Source organism: Centroberyx gerrardi, chromosome 4 (assembly GCF_048128805.1).
Source record: "Centroberyx gerrardi isolate f3 chromosome 4, fCenGer3.hap1.cur.20231027, whole genome shotgun sequence".
NCBI classification, from domain to species: Eukaryota; Metazoa; Chordata; class Actinopteri; order Beryciformes; family Berycidae; genus Centroberyx; species Centroberyx gerrardi.
The window spans coordinates 29,617,925-29,638,405 of NC_136000.1; the positions used below are offsets into that span (position 1 = coordinate 29,617,925).

The window sequence follows — 20,481 nt, forward strand, 5'->3', positions numbered from 1 at the left end:
GAGGAGGAAGAGGAGGACGAGGACAAAGAAGAGCAAGGAGAAGAGTTTTCTCAGATGAGATCCGGGTCACTTTGGTTCACCATGTGGTCAACATGGGTTGATACAGTAGTATACTATAGTCCTACATATCAGTAGGCCTGTGCTACTCAGTGATGGATGGCCAATGTTACAGTAATGTGTCATTTCATATTGAAAAATAGAAATATTCTTGTACCATAACCAATCACATCAAGATCTTCTGCAGAACTGAGAGACGACCAGTCTGTGTGAACATGGCTTGTGATGCAGATGAGGTGCTGTCCAAAACAAATAGGAGGCAGGATGCAGCCTCATTTTTTTTTAAAATCCTTTTACAGTATTTTTTTTTCTTTTTTTCTGTTTTTCTCCTACTGCATTGTGTTTTCTATGTAAAGCACTTCACATATCCAACACATATTCAAGTGTTGAAATAGAGTATTTGTGATTGAAATAAAGTATTTTGGGCGTAACAATATTTGCGTATTTAGTCGGTTGTTAGAAAGATGTATTCATTTGATGGTTGTGTGTGTCATTTTATTGCAAAATTACATTTTGAAAAGAGATAAACTGGTTTTGAATGAAGTGTTTCATTTTGCCAGTGATTTGTGGAGTTTTGCATTTTGTGTTAGTGGTTTTGTGTTTTGTGTTTAGAGTTTTGAGAAAATGAGCCTTAGTTTCAGAAAATGTGTGTAAGCAATTGTGAAAAACTGTAATGCAACTTTAAACTGAGCAAAATACATTATATTATATTTAGACCTATTATAATTAGACCAAAATTAAATATTGTGAACTTCACATATGCAATGGAGATGATGGAGATGACGGAATTGCAACAACATTGACAGGTCTCTGGCGCCGATTATGGTGGCCTGTAGTTGACATAAATAAGCCACATTTTTACAATACAAGTAAAAGTAAGCTAGCTAATCACAGCTAGCTTTCCAACAGAAACATCTAGTGAAGAGGGATCAAAATGCTAAATACTGGAACAATACTGCTTTGCCATGTTCTGTTTTGGCTTGAGAACAAGCCCTTTTAGCCTTCATAGCTGAAATGTGTGCATTATTGAGCAGTTGAAAATACCAGTAGGTGGGAAAGAGGAGGGGGTGGGTGTCTTGAAACTCCAGTGGGTGGGGAGTTTTTTGTTCCGAAAGGTTTAGGCCAGAAAGTGAGAAAAAAGCGTTTTGAAAGCCAGAAATTTCAGCAGCTGGTGAAGTAATGGTTGAGTCATTGGTATTCATCAACATCAACAACCCTTTCAACCCCCACAGATATATTATGGTCATGTTGTGATATGGGGCAGTAAAAATCTACTTACAGGGGTTATGTTTTTGCGACATTCCGTCTGTTTGTTTCTTTGTCTGTTAGCAGGATCTCTCACAAAGTTATCAATGGATTTTTGGAAAGGAATGGATTAACTTGTCATACTGATTGGCCAAAGGGGGGCGTGGCAGTGGGTGAGACTTCTCACTAAAAGGTAGAACTTGCTAACGGCTTCATGTAATACCTCAAACCTTTATGTGCCTATCAGCAGACATAAGTAGAGGCACACCCTACATTATTGGCCCAATCAAACAACATGGGGGCGCTGGAGAGTCCATTTCTGGTTTAGACTAGCGCTGTCGAAGTGAACGTGTTAACGCATGCGATTAATTTAGGGTGGATAACGTGTTTCTATTTTTTGGGTTACCTGTTGCTCCTTTTTGGGCTTTCTAGGTACCCATGGTTGTGTAAACAAACTGAGTTGCTAGCGTCCCAAAGACTTCTATATAAAACAACCTACCAAGCCCTTCATTTTTGTGTGCGGCTTCCAAACGGCTGCTCAAAATGATGGCTCAAACTTTCACCCTTCCTCCTAGGCCTCAGTATCGTGTAGAAGACACCATCAAAGTTCCAGTAAAGTCTTTTCTTTTCCCAAAACGCAGTTCTTGGGAGCTAAAGCTAATGCTAGCTTGCAGTTGACGTTGATTGTACGCTGCTGCGCGCACAGTTCACGCAACCCTTCAGAATAAAAGTCCCTCGGCAACATACCAAAACCTGTGAACCTACCATGTGGGGTAAGAAGCTTGCCTGGGTCCAGACCTTTGAACCCGCCCACTCCACCGAGTTGACTGATTCTGGTCTGGCATCGTGACATGAAACAGCGGTTTCTCGGTTGAAAAATGATCGGTCCAATGAGCGCCGGGGGGGACTAATGATTAGCCAATCAGCACCACGGGCGGGACTAATGCCGTTGTCAAGCTGTTGTCAAGCGTTGTCAAGCTGTGCGCCGGAACCAAGGAGGAGTAATAACAACAATGGCGACCGCTATAGACAAGATAGACGCTGCTATCGAGGCTGTTCTAAATCGATTAAAAGTACCAATTACTTTGAAATCCGAACAGCACTCTGCTTTGAAGGCATTTAGAAGGAGAATAGGCATTTTAGAATTTAGAGAATTTAGGCATTTAGGGAGAATTACCCCGACATCTCGGAAATATTCGCTTAATGGCCTCTCTTTCACGTTTGGGCTGCTGAATAATAATTTTGAATTTGATACGACCCCCTTGATTAACAAATTTATTTTACATAGACGGCATGTCTTCTCGACATCGTACTTTGTTTTTACTTCGCTCTGTGTTGTCAAAGATGCTCTATACTTTCTGAACCATCTCTGGTGTCTGGTGTTGTCACGGCTACGCATCAGTGTCGACTTAAAATGACGTTAGATTCAGGCGGATACGTTGGTCTCTAGAGATTGGTTAGGGAAAATCGAATCCCCCTCCCCCACGGAAATCGGTTAGAGTGGAGGCAAAGTCAGACTGAAGATGGAAATGGAGTGTAACGAGTTGACAATTCTGTCTGATATCAGGCAAGTAAGAAGCGAGTGCTGAATGACAGTAAAGTTTATATTTTACTAATTTCTTAACCCGCAATGTATTGTGCGCACTCCTTCTCTCTGACTTATCACCTGAGAGCTAAACATGCGCAAAACAAGCGCCAGTCAGCAGAGTCAGCATCAGATTGTAAGAAGAATGAGGAAGTAACTCTATGCCCATAAATGAAACAAAAGCAAAAATTCAGTGTAATGTGTGGATTAATTGCAGAGGTATGTACTTTACTGAGTGCCATTGCACCTTTAATACTCACCAACCCTCTAACTGTAGTTAAAAACTGTGTCAGTTCACTGTCAAGTCTAACAACCACCATGGCAGTTATAGGGCTTTCTGATCTAGTTTTCTTTTGCTGTTGGGATGAATGACTTTGTGTAATTGTTGATTACCCAAAGTTGTTGTTCTACTCTGTAATCAACCTTATCGTTAGTAACAATGATGATGAAATGCATGCAGTTACATTCTCTGCAATCCTGTGATCATACAGAAAGAAAAACATTTTGTTGGCTAGCAAATATTCTCAGTGGTTACTGAACGGGCCAACCGGACACAGGCTCAGGGGCCCAAGAGCTCAGGGGGGCCCCTAAGCCAGAGCCTGATACATAATAATAATAAACTTTATTTGTGTAGCACCTTTCATACAAGAAATGCAGCTCAAAGTGCTTTACAACAGAGAAATGACATGCACCAAGTGCTTCACATAAAACTTGATAATGATAGTGAGAATAAGATAAAGAGGAGAATAGAATACATAAAATTCATCTTCACATGCAAATAGACATAGAATGAGCATAACATAAGATGGAAAATAAAACCCACTGAATAATAATAGTAAAAATATGAAGAATGCATAACATAAGATGGAAAATAAAACCCACTGTAAAATATTAATAAAAATAAAGTTACAGTACATAGGATGCATAAAATCAAGTAAAATACATTTTAAAAGAAGTGCAGCAGTGCATAAGTGCGAAGCAAAGTGAGAAAAAAAAAAAAAAGAGTTTAAGGCCTGTATCGGGAAAGTCATAGCTAGTTAAAGGCTAAAGTGAAGAGATACGTTTTTAGCTTTCTTTTAAAAATATTTAGCGAGCTGGCTTCCCTGATATCTATAGGTAGTGTGTTCCATAGCTTTGGGGCGTAATTGACAAAGGCTGCATCCCCGATTTTCTTTCGGCTGTTGCTGGGAACCTCCAATAAACCAGCAGCAGATGATCGCAGTGTTCTTGAAGGCAGGTAGTTAACAAGGGAGTTACCAATGTAGCTTGGTCCTAGCCCATTAAGGGCTTTGTATATAAGGAGGAGGACCTTAAAATCAATTCTAAATGTTACAGGAAGCCAGTGTAGAGCAGCTAAAACTGGACTAATGTGCTCTCTCCTCTTGGTTCTGGTTAATAGCCGAGCTGCAGAGTTTTGAATGAGCTGAAGTCTCTCGGTGGTTTTTTTCGGGAGACCAGTAAAAAGTGCGTTACAGTAATCGAGTCGGCTTGAAATAAAGGCATGAATCAGTTTTTCAGCATCTTTTTTTTCATACATGATGATGCGGTCACTAACTTTACATTTACTGCCCTGCAGTCGAAGGGCTTAGTTATTTATATCAACATCAAAGCCCCAAACTTCCTGTGAGTCATACCATGCAGCTACTGTGTGGCCAGACAGTAGATTTTGGGGCATTGCAGGCAATCAGAGGCATTTTGCACTTTAAAATATGTTTTTTAGGCCTAGAATAATGTGTTTGCACCTTGTAATTCCTTTGTAATTGTTTATTTAGTTTTCTCTCCCATAAGTGCAATAACAAAAAAAGATAATAGGCATAGCAATATTATATACGCAATGAGAGCATACAATAGTTTTTTATGTTCATCTCACTTTTGTATTTAAAAAACTGTTTTGAAGATGAATTTGAATCGGTCTTTAATAGCCTAGTATCATACATATGTTATCATCTTTCAAAAAAGATAAGCTTATAGGCTTCCACTTTCATTTCCATTCTCACTAGATTAACGGATGTGTTAGGTAAGACTATTTCATGATTTGTTCAGCCTTCAGCGGTCTACCTGCTATTTAATTTGCAACATGACTTGCATTCAGTTGTTAGAGGTGACTTCAACTTATTCCAAAATTACATTCAGATAAGTGTTTTTCTAACGTGCTGCTGGCTTTGAGTGTGTAAATTCTGAGCTGTAAATCCTGAGTTGAGATTCAGGTGATATTGTGCGATTAGCTCTGCATATACTTGTGTGTGTGTGTGTGTGTGTGTGTGTGTGTGTGTGTGTGTGTGTGGGTGGGGGGGGCTTAGTAGGTATCTGTGCCCAGGGGCCCTTTGTCTCATAATCCATCTATGACTCTGCAGTCCACTAGCCACCTTGGCTAGTGAGCCAAAAAGTTAATTTCAAGCCCTGCTGCCAACGTCTATGTCTGCAAATGTGTGGGGAGTGATGTCGATGAACTTAAGCTTACTTCATGCTGTAAATATAGATGGATTCTATCTCAAACTGCTAAATGAGTATGATGAAATTGAGTTAGAGATACCCCTCCACTTGAACATAACCTTTCTACTGACTAAAGATGCACCCAGATATAGAGATACAGAGATGCTGCAGACACTTCACTGCTCTGTGGTAGCGGGTGTGATGTTATCTTCGTACCAAAATAGTGGCGTGTCCCCTAATTTGGCAACAACACCCGTGGTGGAAAGCTGAAGAGGTGTAGGGAAATTCTGCCCTGATGATTCACGGCAATATCATTTTTTTTTAATCAATTTTCATGGAAAGGCTGACATACAAATCCACAGTGGACAGCGTGTATATAGGGAGCGGCCACTTTACGACACTCAGACAGCAGAAGAGATCACAGCAAAAACAGAAGAACATCATCCATTTGACCTTGACAAGATCATGAAGACTCTCTGCTTGACACTGGGGCTGCTGCTGCTCACTGTCTACTGCTGCAATGCCGTGCGTAAGTGATTTTGTGTGTGTGTGTGTTTGTGTGTGTGTGATTGAAGGGAGAATGAAAATCATCCACAATTCGGTTTCTGCAGACATGTTTGTATTGACTTGGTCTTTTTTCCTTCCTCGCAGCGAGAGGACTTCGCCTCAACACATCACCTGGACCCTGCTGCTTCAGATTCGCCATGCACAGATTACCAGCAAATATCGTCTCCATCACCAAAACCCACAGGGCCTGTCGAACACCGGCTTTCATGTAAGTTTTTATCTCACAACCAGCGATGAAGTGCTGAAAAAGGAGGGTTAACTATGACCTCCAATCAACAACCACCAATGTTTTAATCATGTTTTTTCCCTTTAAAGACCCTATTCTCATATAGCTTACATCAGTTTGACCCTACTGACTGTGATGTATGTTATGAATTTACCTCATAAAGATTTACATCAGTCTAAAAAGGTGGATAAACTCTATTCTTCAAATAAAAAAAGTGGGTAAACTGCATTTAGGCTGTAAAGAAAAGGAAGATGTTTGGTCTTAGAAAAATAATCTACATGTAAACTTGACACAGCACCGCATGAGAAACATTTTTCACTATCTCCTAAAGAGTCTAGAATTAGTTCTTATAGAGACGTGATGAATTTCTTTTATCTCTGCAGAGTCCAGACTAGCAGAGGGAGTCAGATCTGCTACAGCCAGACTTTCCAATTGGCTGCAGATGCCTACAAGAAGCTCCACCCGACTAAGGCCAGCGGTCATCATGCCTGAACATATATTATTGTATATTATTGTATTTAATCAATGTCTTTTTTTTTGCAAGCTTAAATGCTTGTTTTTGTATATTCTAATAAACAGTTCATTGCTATAAAGTGTATTGCTGTTTGTGTACATTAAATGGAAATATATTATAAGAGTAGAACGTATGGATTAGGGTTAGACCGATATATTGCTTTGCCAATATTGTCCTTTTATTAAATATCAGATATTATCCAGTCAGTGTGTCTGATATGATGGAGGTTCCACCCTGACCACAGCTACAGAAAAACAATCTGGAAAACCAGAAATAAAATGTTGCACATTTTATTTATTCACTAAATTGTTCAATTATGTGTTTTGTTAACTTTTAATTGAAAGCTGTAATGTATGCCAGAGTTTCCTCTGGCATTGAATAGGTGTGGTGGTCACCCTGTCTTAAAGAGCTGCTGACACTAAAATAATTTCATTAGTCTGGGTTTCAGTGGAGAGTTTTAGTGTCCCATGACGGACTAAATGCTGTTTCAGAGGCTTTTCCACCCTGACAACAGCAACATTCTGGGGGAAACGCTGAATACTTTTTTACTACAATTACTACAAATTTAAAGATAGTGACTATCAGCACAAAATATCAGAAAAATCCATATCAGTCAAACATATCATGGATGTTGGACTTGCTGTTGAACTAAAGTTTGCAATTTGTACCCTTTACTGAAAAGTATACACCTCCATATCTTTGTGTGCATTTATTTGTGTGCACACAAGCACTGTTCATACACTGTGGGAAGCAAAAACTGCCAAAACAAGTTGTACTACTTGAATTGCAAGATAGGTAAGGTTGTAACATAGCTTGCAAACTTGTTTTTTACAGATAGCATCAAGAGATGCTGCTGGTCTGTGGTATCATGTACAGCTTTATCTTCACATCTTGATAGCGGCGTGTCAACAACAGTCAGCCTATATTGGTGATTGAAAAGGTGGTGGAATTTTACTGTAGTGTTTTATGATATGATCATGGAATTAATCTTCATGGATTAGATTAGATTAGATGAAGCTTTAATTGGTTAAGGGAAATCGGTTAAGTCTGATATGATATAGCATAGCAGTACCATTTTTTAGCATGGGTATATTTGAGCATTTTTAGCATACATCCGACAGCATTTATATGTGAGGAGAAGGAGTGAGCCGGCATCGGACAGACGCCCTTTTTAAAGTAGGCGCCATCAGCCTCTCGTCCAATCACCAGCCGCCACCTGCAACTCGACACTCTGGGGAGAACACACAAACGGGGTGAACACCGCCACCCTCAGGCAGGGAGGGAGAAACAACACAAATACACACCCAAACACAAACTATGACCCAGGGTCATAACACCCCCCCACCTAAGATCAAACATTTCTTCCCCCAAGAAATGCTTGATTTCTAAAACCCCACACGAGACAATGCATCAGCCACAATATTATCCACTCCTTTAATGTGATGTATCTCAATGTTGAAATCCTGCAGCAATAACGACCAGCGCATAAGACGCTGATTGTTATTCTGCATGCGAGACAGGAACACGAGAGGATTGTGGTCTGAATAAACATGAACCGGAACTGAGCTCGAACCAACATAGACCTCAAAGTGCTGTAACGCCAAAAGCAATGCCAAGGCTTCCTTCTCAATTGTACTGTAATTCAATTGGTGTTTGTTGAATTTCTTTGAGAAGTAACACACTGGGTGATCAATACCATGATCATCCTCCTGTAAAAGAACAGCGCCTGCACCATAAGCACTGGCATCTACCTCCAACTTAAAGGGACGTGCAAAATCAGGTGCAGCCAGTACAGGCGCGCTGCATAGAAGAGCCTTGGCAGAATCAAATGAGTCCTGACACAGCAGTCCAGCCAAATTGGCTGGAGGGGCTTACCAAGCTAGTTAGGGGCGCAACTACACTAGCAAAATTTTTACAGAACCCTTGATAATAGCCACACATTCCCAGAAACCTGCGGAGTTGCCGCCGTGTTTCTGGCACAGGAAAATCCAGGATGGCCTGGACTTTGGCCAACAGGGGGCGCACCTGCCCCTGGCCTACTTGTTTTCCTAAGTAAGTGACTACAGCCTTACCAAACTCACGTTTAGCCAGATTCAAAGTCAAAGAAGCACCCTTTAAACGACTAAATACTTCCCGCAAACTGTCTACATGCTCTGACCAGCTGGAAGAATACACAACAATGTCATCCAAGTACGCCTCACAGTTTTTGACACCAGAAAGAACTGTATTCATTAACCGTTGGAAAGTGGCAGGAGCATTTCTTAACCCAAATGGCATAACGGTATACTGTAAGAAATGGTCAGGAGTAACAAAAGCTGAGACCTCAGATGCACAAGGTGTAAGGGGCACCTGCCAGTAACCCTTCAATAGGTCTAACTTAGTGACGTACTTGGCTGACCCGACACGATCTATACAATCATCCATACGTGGCAGAGGAAATGAGTCTGGCTTAGTAACGGCATTCACTTTACGGAAGTCATTACAAAAACGAGGCGTTTGATCCGATTTCGGAACCAAAAGCGAGGGTGAGCTCCATGGGCTGGAACTTGGCACAGCAAAGCCATTTTCCAGGAGATACTCAACCTCCTTTTGCATTGCAGCCCTTTTTACCGGATTGACGCGGTACGCGTGCTGTTTAATGGGCTTATGGTCACCAACATCTACATCATGCTGCAAGACTGTAGTTTGGGTGGGCTTATCACCAAATAACGGTGCGTGACAACGAATAAGATGGCAAACATCACTTTTGGCCGGCTCAGACAAATACGACAAATGTTCCTCCAGGTTTTTCAGAATTTTTGAATTCTCTAATCGCGCACATGGAACTGAAACAGGCTGCCCACGCAACCCGTCCTCCTCGGGACTGTACGATGGCGACACAACAGTCGCCACAGGAGAGACACATGGCACAGAGTTCACAGTTGGCACCTCGGAGGTTTCACGAACAAAATATGGCTTCAACATATTGATGTGACACACACGGGACTTTTTCCTCCTATCCGGCGTACTAACTACATAGTCTGTGTCACTCAATTTGCGCTCAACCTCGTAAGGACCACAAAACTTTGCCTGGAGGCTGGACCCAACAATAGGTAACAGAACCAAAACACGGTCACCTGACTGAAAATTGCGACTGAGTGTTTTCTTATCATACTGTTTCTTCATTTTAGACTGTGCAGCGGAAAGGGAACTGCGTGCCAGCTCACAAGCCGTGTGCAACCTCTCCCTGAATGAACTCACATAGTCTAAAATGCTGTGCGCGGGGCTGGGTTTGTCTGCAAGCCACCTCTCCCGCAGCAAACGTAGCGGGCCGCGCACAGTGTGCCCAAAAACCAACTCAGCCGGACTAAACCCAAGAGACTCCTGTATGGTTTCACGAATGGCAAACAGAAGCAGTGGCAGACCCTCATCCCACTCCCTGTTTGACCCAGCACAATACTTTCGAAGCATGGACTTCAACGTCTGATGAAATCTCTCCAGTGCGCCCTGACTCTCCGGGTGGTACGCACTGGAGATCTGATGCTTAATGGACAACTCTGTCATCACCTGTGAAAAAACCTTAGACATAAAGTTAGATCCTTGGTCTGTTTGAATGCGTTTGGGCAAACCAAAAGTGGAAAAGAACTTAACCAAGGCTTTCACCACTGCTTTAGCCCTCAACGTGCGCAACGGGACAGCCTCAGGAAAACGTGTGGCTGCGCACATGATGGTAAGCAGGTACTGGTGACCAGTCTTGGTTTTTGGCAAGGGACCGACACAGTCTATTATGACATGCTCAAAAGGTTCGCCAATTACCGGGATCGGATGTAAAGGAGCCGGAGGAATAACCTGGTTTGGTTTTCCAGTAATTTGGCAAACATGGCAAGATCGACAAAATTTGGTGACATCGGATTTTAACCCTGGCCAGAAAAAATATCGGAGCACCCGATGATATGTTTTCTTGATCCCCAAATGGCCGGACAGACTGTGATCGTGAGCTAAACTTAACACTTGGAGCCGGAACTCTTTCGGCACAACAACCTGGGAGACCACATCACATTCCATCCCAGACACAGGGGACCATTTACGCAACAACACACCTTCATCAAACAGATAAGACACTGGCTGTGAAGCATTTCTCTGTTCCTGAGCTGCAGACAAACATGCAGCCAATGTACCATCTGACTGCTGAGCCTGGATAAGCTGATCCTTATCTATTGCCAAACACAAATCCATATTATTAGGCAACACATCCACAGTAACAGGCACACTTTCAGGTTCAGAAGAGGGGCTGACCGGATCATCAGACGCGTTCAAAAAACAATCGGAAAGGTCCACTAAATCACCAAGCTTACGAGCCTGGGCACGCGTCACGACGCACGCCGGAAAAACGGGAGGCAAATCGAGCGCAGCGGGAGCAACAACACACACATCAGCAGTGGGGATTTCAGTGACCTCGGGAGTAGGAAACACTTTCTCACCAGCCAAATCATTCCCGAGGATGAAATCTACTCCTGCAACAGGTAGCTGATCACGCACACCAACTCGCACTGTACCAGACACAAAGGAGGAGGAGAAAATCACTGTGTGAAGAGGCACGCGTAAAACACTCAGCTTAATTCCCCACACCAATAAGTCTGAACCACAGTACGACTGGTCGGAAAAAGGCAGGACACCACGTCGAGCCACAGAATACTTCGCACCGGTATCTCGCAGAATAGTAACGGGAACCCTGTCCACCTCATTGTCAGTCAGAGAAACAAAACCCTGCGTAACGAAAGGCTTAAAATCATCGTCAATTTCTTTTGTTGGCAAGGTTGCTGTCAAAAGTTCAGGTTGGCTAGCGACTGGCCCACACTGAATCAGACTAACAGCAGAGGGCCCTTTACCCTTCATCTGTTCTTTTTTTTGTAACACAGGACAAACTGCAATGAGGTGGCCAGGTTCATGACAATAAAAGCACGCACGGTTTTCACCCCCGGGGGAAAAGTTGCCCCGAGAAACTCTTGGTGAACGCGTTCTTCTATTGTCACGTACCGGGGATTCGCGACGCACGGGAGATGGAAAAACACTCTTGTGAGTTAAAGCAAACTCATCTGCCAGAACAGCAGCTCCAGCGAGAGACGCAACCTTTTGTTTGTTCAAATACACAACAATGTGCTCTGGCAGACACTTTTTAAACTCCTCCAGAAGCACAAGCTCTCGCAGCTGCGCGAAATTCTTAGCTTTACTGGCGTGACACCATTTATCAAAAAGCACTCCCTTCTCACGCGCGAACTCAACATAAGTCTGGTTGACACTCTTTTCACATTTTCTAAATTTTTGTCTATGTGCTTCAGGCACCAATTCATATGCACGCAACACAGTAGCCTTAACAATCTCGTAATCCAAGCTCTGTTCAATTGTGAGGGTGGCACACACCTCCTGAGCTTTCCCTACCAATTTACACTGAAGCAATAATGACCAAACATCCTTTGGCCAATTCAAAGTGGCTGCAATGTGCTCAAATGCGTTGAAATACGAGTCCACCTCAGACTCCCTGAAAGGTGGAACCAGTGCAATGTGCCTGCTCACATCGAAGCTTCCACGGGGAGAGTACGGGGTTTGCTGCATGACAGGTGAATGGGGAGCAACACTAGGCTGGCGTTCCAGCTCTAAAGCCTTCACCCTAAGGTGCATAGCCTCCACCTCCAACTCCCGATTTCTCACCTCCATTTCTTTAATGCGGAGAGCCAGCCGGAGCTCCTCAGCCGCCATCCCCGACGTAATAGGAGGATCTGTGGGAGTAGTGGGAGTGACGGGCGGCACTAGACCTCGGAGCTCCACGTCACTTTTCCCTTCTCCCTCTGGAGTGGATGAACCCTCAAGCAAACCCCCCTCCTCCAGCTTCTCAACCACGAGCTCTCTCAGCTCCTCTTTCCTCGCATTTACCGGCACTTGCACATTAAACAAATTCGCAATGAGCATCAAATCCACTTTTCTACATTTATTCACTTGCTGCAAACTAGGATTTCTTGCAAAACCGTCCAAATCGAAATCCATAGTGCCACTCAAGAAAAAAGTGTCAACCAAAATTATGAAACAAAAATAGGTCAAAATACCTACCGAACCTACCCGACGAAACATGAGAAAAGAACGGACGAGCCCCCAATTTATATATACCTTCTGAGAGAGCAGTCCCGGTAGCCGTAGGGGTGAGAAGCCTTTTTCTTTGTTTTCTTTTCTCTTGTTTATGTTAGGTAGGTAGTTGTTTTTTTGTTTTCGCTTACTCAAGTTAGGTAAGTTAGTTATTTTCTTATTAGAGATCGTTCTGTTTGTTATTTTGGCTGTGCTCCCCCCGACGCTTTTGCTACCTTATTGAAGAGGTGTTTAATAAATCAATTCTGTTTGGACTGCACCTGCTGTGGCACTGGTCATCTTTGGGAGTGGGGAAAGAGGGGAGTCACTTTTGTGCTATGCTCGGTTTTCCCCTAGGAAACAATTTATGTTACGCCCGGCCTAGGGGAAAACCGAGCATAGCACAAAAGTGACTCCCCTCTTTCCCCACTCCCAAAGATGACCAGTGCCACAGCAGGTGCAGTCCAAACAGAATTGATTTATTAAACACCTCTTCAGTAAGGTAGCCAAAAGCGTCGGGGGGAGCACAGCCAAAATAACAAACAGAACGATCTCTAATAAAAAAATAACTAACTTACCTAACTTAAGTAAGCGAAAACAAAAAAACAAGCAGCTTACCTGCCTCCCTAACATAAACAAGAGAAAAGAAAACAAAGAAAAAGGCTTCTCACCCCTACGGCTACCGGGACTGCTCTCTCAGAAGGTATATACAGAATTAACAACAAGGACAGTCTACAACACTAGGTCAAGACAACATTCATGTGGCAGAACACAGCACGGTCTGGTTGGGAGCCAGGAAGGAGAAGGAGTGAGCCGGCATCGGACAGACGCCCTTTTTAAAGTAGGCGCCATCAGCCTCCCGTCCAATCATCAGCCGCCACCTGCAACTCGACACTCTGGGGAGAACACACAAACGGGGTGAACACCACCACCCTCAGGCAGGGAGGGAGAAACAACACAAATACACACCCAAACACAAACTATGACCCAGGGTCATAACAAGCAACCACAAGCAAGGGCGGATATTTCATTTCACTGTTGGGGGGGACAATAAACAGAAAAATTTCTCAAGAGCAATTCCTGAAGGGGACACCAAAGGTGCCGCCAAAAGTACTGTTGTATTAAATGTATATAGAGGTCCATTATGAAACATTTCCATAAGCACTTCATTCCCTTCTTATGAAGATTTTATCAAATTGCCTTTGATATTACTGGGGTCTTTCTACTTGGCGTTTCGGTGCACTGAAAAATGATCGGATGTCTGTTTTTCTTTTCTCTGCCATTTTAACTGACCTGGCTGGCTGACAAATTGACACACACACACACACACACACACACACACACACACACACACACAGAGCATGCAGGTTATTTACAGTAGTAGGTGAGATGCAACACCCATTAACTGAACTAAAGCTAATATATGCCTAATTAGATTTAGTTTTCCCGAAAAAGCAGATCTCTAATGTTTTGCTGTCAATGTGTAAAAGTCCAGAACGCTATGAAGCCTGCCAGAAACTTACTTCAGGGTCTTTTTTAAGAATTAAGTCTTCATTTATTTCCAAAATTATAAACAAAATTACATAGTGGCAGCCATTTTACATGCAGTAAGAAAAAAAGAATATACTTAGAACCTAATTACGTAGGGTAAGTTCATCTTAAATAGCCTATAATATTATAGAAATATTACTGTTACCATCTACAAAAGATAATTTTGGTATGAAAACCCGCATTTTAATTTAACCAAGTATCCTGTATCATAAATACATGTCTGGCATTTGTAACAAACCAAACCGCTTGAAAATCGGTTGAAAATTCAGCGAGTTATGAGGATTTTAATTGTGGACAGACCTCCTGCCTCCATACACACACATGCATTAGGAGACGCGGCTCCGTACCAACACGCTGACGCACAAGATTCAACCGCGAGGTAACGGAACAAAATGTAGTCTGGTTACAATTGTGAATGTGTTTTATTCTATTGAGTGGTAGAAGTAAAGAAAAATGTCTGACACATCCTTTGTTTTAAGTTAACCTTTGCGAAGCAGCTACTTACTGGAGGTCTGCCACCACTGACACACTTCCAGAGATCCTCCACAGACACTCGTACCGAGGGCTAATGTGTGTGTGTGGGGGTTCGGGGAGGCAGGTAGGCAGTGGACCAAACCACTGTGAGGCATATGAGAGGGGGGGGGGGGCGCAATCTTTAGCAATTTAAAAACGCATTGTTTTGTGTCTATAATTAGCACAAGTGCTTTCAATGCATATTATTATATTATTTAAAATTATATAGTTATGTTTACAATGATATATTGAGGGGGACAACTCTCTGTTTTTCCCAGGAAGGGGGGGTCCGGACCCCCCTGTCCCCCCCGTAATTTCCGCACATGACCACAAGAAACACTGAGGTCAGATGTGACTTTTCAGGCAGCAAGCGCAGAAGAACATGGCAGAAGCACAATGGGCATGTAGTCATGGCCATATTAGGCATAGTTGATGTTTACCAAATCGAGCAGCTGAGGTTTTTGTAGGTGTGATAAGAATAACAGCGCACTGCACATGAAAGGAAGACCGGAACAGAAAAAAAAAAAAGAAAAAAACCTCGAAGTCTTTCAGTTCTTTGACAAAGCTCAGTCTTCAAGCCTTGTTGGACTAAGACTGATTAGGCATATTACAACTCAGAGGCCCTACAATAAAAGAGCTGAAAACCCTGCATGTCCTGAAAACTACAATCATTGAGTTTTCTGTGTATATGAAGTGCACCCTTAGCAATTTTATGCCAATGCTATATTTAATTATTTAATATTTAATTATGGTTGGGGGCATTCTTAATACACTGAATGACATATTTTTCAATATTTTATAAGTAGGTGGTTGCACTTTTTGTTGCCATGTTCATGTAGCATTTATTCAACCAGGTTAGTCTCCTCTTCTAAAACACTTAGTTTTAAAGAGAGAGCTCACTGTTTGTACTGCCAACTTCTGCATAGGGAGCTGAAGCAGAAGTGTAGACCGAAACCTTACTGTGGTTGACTAGCGCTATGTGTCTAACACGATTTTCCTACAGTGACACACGCTAAAGTATGAATTCAGGCTAAAGTGTAAGTATCAGATCAGGCTAATGATAGTAACTGATGACATTTGTTCACAGTAACCTGTGAAGCTGTAGCTAGCTAGCTAGGTAAAGTAGCTTGTTCCTTTTGCAGGAGATGAAACAACTAGCAATCAAATCATTTCTGTTTGCTAGTTAAGAGTTAAACCTCAATGTGTAATTAAGTTAGCTAACTGGCAAACCCAAGATCTGGTTAAAATATAAATAAAATAAATAAAAAATATGAATGGCAATCATTCACTTGTGATCATGGCATTTATGATCCTGGACAGTCAGCAGCTAGCTAACTAACTGGCTAGTTTGAACTTGGAAGGTCAGCTAGGATAACTAGCTAACATAGATAACTTAGTATTTTTAGTATGTTAGTAGCAAGAGCACTAGGCTTCCAATCAGTAAATGTTTGTTTGCCTGAATATTAGTTTCTTCCTTTCTTTCAGTCTAATGTTACTAGCCAGAAAACCTGTGGTTCTTTGGCTCCGCCCCTTGAAGTTTATGAGATTCTTTCTGCCTCCACAGCAGCTCTGCCTCCAAGAAATGTTTGAGCTAAAACTCCAATCTGCCTCTTGCAATGAATTCCTCATAGTCTGTGGTCAATGGTGTTGAATTGACAGCTTTAATCAATATTATACGTGTCATTTTGACCATGCATCTGAATACTATTGATGCAAAGAATGCAGAATGTCGACTGGTTCACTGTGGGATGTTTCATCTCATCTTCACTCTCTCAGGGGGGCAACAACACAACACACACTCTGGTAATTGGCTGCTGGTGGCTTAAAAAGGCGGAGACTTTTTCAGACTTTTTCATGAATATGCATATTGAGAGATACAGAGAATATGATGACTAATGAAGTCGGCGTCATGCAGCAGCTAGAAGACGCTCAGAGATCAGAGGAAGATCTCCTCAGACAGCAAAGACAGAGGAACATCACACCATGAAGACTCTCTGCCTGACACTGGGACTGCTGCTGCTCTCAGGCTACTGCAATGCCGTGCGTAAGTCTGTTGGTCCAGTCTCTCACATACTCTAAAACAGTGCTTTGTCCTGAGAGATTCCTCCAGATATACTTACATGAAATATACATGAAATTCTCATATACCTGCAGAAGAATTTTACATTAAGACGCCATGTCAAACCTAGTTGGTGACCTACAATAAACCTATTTTCTTTTACTTTATTGATATCTCTTTCTGTAAAGCTCAAAAATAGAATATGATTGTGGAGGAAATTACACTATTATACTATTCTATATGTCTTTAATATCTGTACTGTGCTCTCTTTGTATTATTATGAGAGCTCATCTCTGTGTGGAAATTTACAAACTGCTGTTCAGCACATCTCTCATGCCTTTGACCTGACCTGAGACAGATAAGATAGTGGCTAGTTGAATTGGTCCTTGTTTGAACTGGAAATCTTTTATCTCTGGAACCTGGCCATTCTATTCATCATGTATCAAGCATGATACCATTTCTCAGTTGAATGCTGTCTCTGTCTTCAGTAATTTTCCATTCTCCACCAGTTTGAGATAAACAAAGGTTCTGACCAGAGAAGGCCTTGAGTGTCCGGTTGGATTTTGTTATGCACAGATGCACCCTAATCGCATAATGTTTCAAGTATAAGAATGTGTCGGACCACTCATGACTCAGCTGTTTCTACTACATGATTATAAAAAGGGTGGACAAAACACATTGGTTTGCTCTTTGTCTCACACACTCGTTGGGTGGGCATTGCGCCTTGCTTGCAAGCATCTCCAAATCTCTTTATTACAGAAAACTTCCACCACAATGATAAACGCTATGAATACAGCTAACATGCACTTTTAAATTAAATAAAAATTAATGTCATTGTAAGTAGCTGAGGAAAACAGATAAGTAGTATTTTTTTCTATTCCCAAGCCACCTAGACTTTGCCTTTTAGCCAACAAATCCGAAGTTAAGGGAATTAATAGAGTACATTTTAAAATATTGTGTTTGGGAATTAAAACTACTAAAGCACCACTTTTTACAGTATGGATGGATATATTGTTTAAAACAACTTCATATGAAATTATGTTAACTTTAAGGTTATAGAGAATTATGATAAAGAAACAAGAGAGATATGGAAAAACATCCTCTATTTTCATACAGGATCATGAAGTGACGTTTTTTTTGTCATGTCTTTTGTCTTGTATTTGTCTTTATTGTCATACATTGTGTATGTATGATTATATGTTGTGTGTGTGATGGAAAATGAAAATAAAAAATTATATTATAAAGGTATGTGCTTTTTAAAGAAACATGAATTTAACTTTTTTTTTTTTTTTTTACATAGATGTATTTAATTTTTTGTTATTTTAAGAGTAGAGAATATGAGTATCTAGCTTAACTGACATCTAACTTAGTTAAGGATTTAATAACAACAACCAGTAGATGCCACTAATAGGAAAATGAGTGAAAACAAGGCATGTGAAGCCCTCACTTTCCTTGTAAAAACTGTATATTAACGCCACAATTTTAGTACTACAAATGATTTGAATAAGGATGTTTTTATATTATAAGAAACTGACATCACACATCACACATCATGAAAGGTTATGACTCCATTGCCAGATTGTTAATATCTATACATTGATCCCCATGGCTTTCACAGCTCGGGGCGTGAACGTCTGGCAACCTGGAGCATGCTGTTTCCAATTCTCCACGACAAGGATCCCGAAAAACATGATTATCGACATCAAGAAGACCCACAGCAGATGCCTGGAAAAGGGATTTGTGTATGTCTGCTTCACTCTAACACTTGTCCAATCCATAAATTAATCATCTACGACATTTTCATATAAGTAAATGTCTGTTATGCTGCTCTCTATTGCTAACTGATATAACACAATAAGGATTCGACCTAGGTGCAAAATTGCCTCCTCATGTAAAATTAAATAAATATAATATTTCAGACAAAGACAAGTTTTATTACATATCAGTATAATAGCATACAACAATTATAACCGTTATACATCACAAATTTCAAATACTAACCAAAATAATATATCAAATAATCATACACATGTAGGCATCAGTGTTTTCTTAGGTCCTGGATTAATAGCAACATATTGCTGTACAAAATGAGACCAAATGAGTTTTAGCAGAGATCTAACTGTGATGTTGATGAATTTTCTCCCTTGTGTATTTACTTTTTGAACCCCTGCAGGGTCCACACTGCCAAAGGCAGACAGATCTGCTACAGCCAGAGTGTGGAGTGGCTGCAGACACTTTTCAACCAACTGCAAGAGGCCTAGGACCGTCAGTAGTTGTCATGTTTAATGGACAAACGGCCATTAAACAAATGTCAGGCACGATATACAGTAGCTCTGTCTGACATTAGCTTATGCACTCTTTATTGATAGCATCTTTTATTACAGTGAAAACATTTCTATTTTAAAATGCATTATTTTTGTAATGGTGTTATCCATTTTAATGAACAATCAATTATTGTAAAAATAGAATATAAACATGAATAGATCCTTGTTTGGCTTCATTCTGAGTTATAGTCAGTTTTTCTCTGCTGTATCCTGTTACTATTTGCTGCTGCAGCGACCCAATTTCCCCACGGGGATCATTAAAGTTTCATCTCATCATAAAACATACTCATATGCATTTATTAAATGGAAATGAGAAATATATAACATCCAATATGTATTTATATCATCCTGAGAACTGTCACAGTGTCCACAAATGTGTAGGCATCTTGTATTCATTGTCAGATTGTTAGTGACAGATTGTTAGTTTAGATTTAACTGTCCATGATTTGGAATGACATACAAAATATATTTTGGTGGAATTTTTGCCATCATTATCCCAAAGGGACACAGCAGTCCTTTATATTTCCTAGGATAAGATCAATATTATCTACTGAACTGTGGGAGACCTCAGGAGTACTTGCTTCCTACCCATTAAAAGGCTACTCTGACTTTGGCCCATTGTTCACCCAATATCTGACCGGAGGATTGGCACCAAAATCATCGCTGTGTCTCTGGTAGATAGCTCAGTCCGGTGCGCATGCTAACTGTGGTGGCTTTTCTGGACTCTCGCAGTGAGTCAACGCCGTCTCAGCGCATCCGGGAATTCCTCTTCTCAACCGCCAGTGGGGAGGTAACGGGATCCGGCAGAGAATTTGCTCTCCGGCTGTGATCACAGACAGACTACTGTCCCTCAACGCTGAGCCGTCGCTGCCACGTGGAGATCCTGTTCGTGACGCCAAATTGTGGTGGAAGTTTTCTGTTCTTCTTTTTTTTTGTCTTTCTGTTGATCTTTAATGCTTGCAAGCAGGCCAATGTCTACACAACGAGTGTGTGAAACAAAAAGCGAAACGATGAGCTTTGTCCACCCTTCTTATAATCATGTAGTAGAAACAGCTGAGTCATGAGAAGTCCGGCACATTCTTATACTTGAAACATTCTACGATTAGGATGCATCTGTGCAAGACAAAGATAAACGGGCTAGACTTTCCAGGGTCATCTTCACACAGTAGCCATTATCTCAAGCCAGTGGAAATGTACTGAGAGCATGAGAGCAGACAACATAGAAATAAGACCGTGCTTAATGCATAGAGAAATAGAATGGTATAATATAATTTCCACTACACTAACACTTTAGCATACAATATGTTAAGT

At 41.4% G+C, this 20,481-nt stretch overlaps 2 protein-coding genes across 3 annotated transcripts; both read left to right on the plus strand.

Annotated features, from left to right (window-relative positions):
• The first annotated feature begins 5,587 nt into the window (after positions 1–5,587).
• LOC139921079 (C-C motif chemokine 4-like) lies at positions 5,588–6,689 on the plus strand. Of its 2 annotated transcripts, none has more exons than XR_011785077.2 (3): positions 5,588–5,853; positions 5,976–6,095; positions 6,497–6,689. XR_011785077.2 is itself a non-coding variant. In XM_078283309.1 (3 exons), the coding sequence occupies exons 1-3, from the start codon at positions 5,786–5,788 to the stop codon at positions 6,603–6,605; spliced, it is 297 nt and encodes a 98-aa protein (XP_078139435.1). In that variant the 5' UTR covers positions 5,588–5,785; the 3' UTR covers positions 6,606–6,689. The 2 variants fall into 2 exon arrangements, 1 of the variants encoding a protein (XP_078139435.1); XM_078283309.1 differs by having other exon boundaries at positions 5,588–5,849; positions 5,972–6,095.
• Positions 6,690–16,683: 9,994 nt separating this feature from the next.
• On the plus strand, positions 16,684–19,453 carry LOC139908131 (C-C motif chemokine 3-like). Its single transcript, XM_071894712.2, has 3 exons — positions 16,684–16,831; positions 18,465–18,588; positions 19,020–19,453. The coding sequence occupies exons 1-3, from the start codon at positions 16,771–16,773 to the stop codon at positions 19,105–19,107; spliced, it is 273 nt and encodes a 90-aa protein (XP_071750813.1). The 5' UTR covers positions 16,684–16,770; the 3' UTR covers positions 19,108–19,453.
• Positions 19,454–20,481: the final 1,028 nt, after the last annotated feature.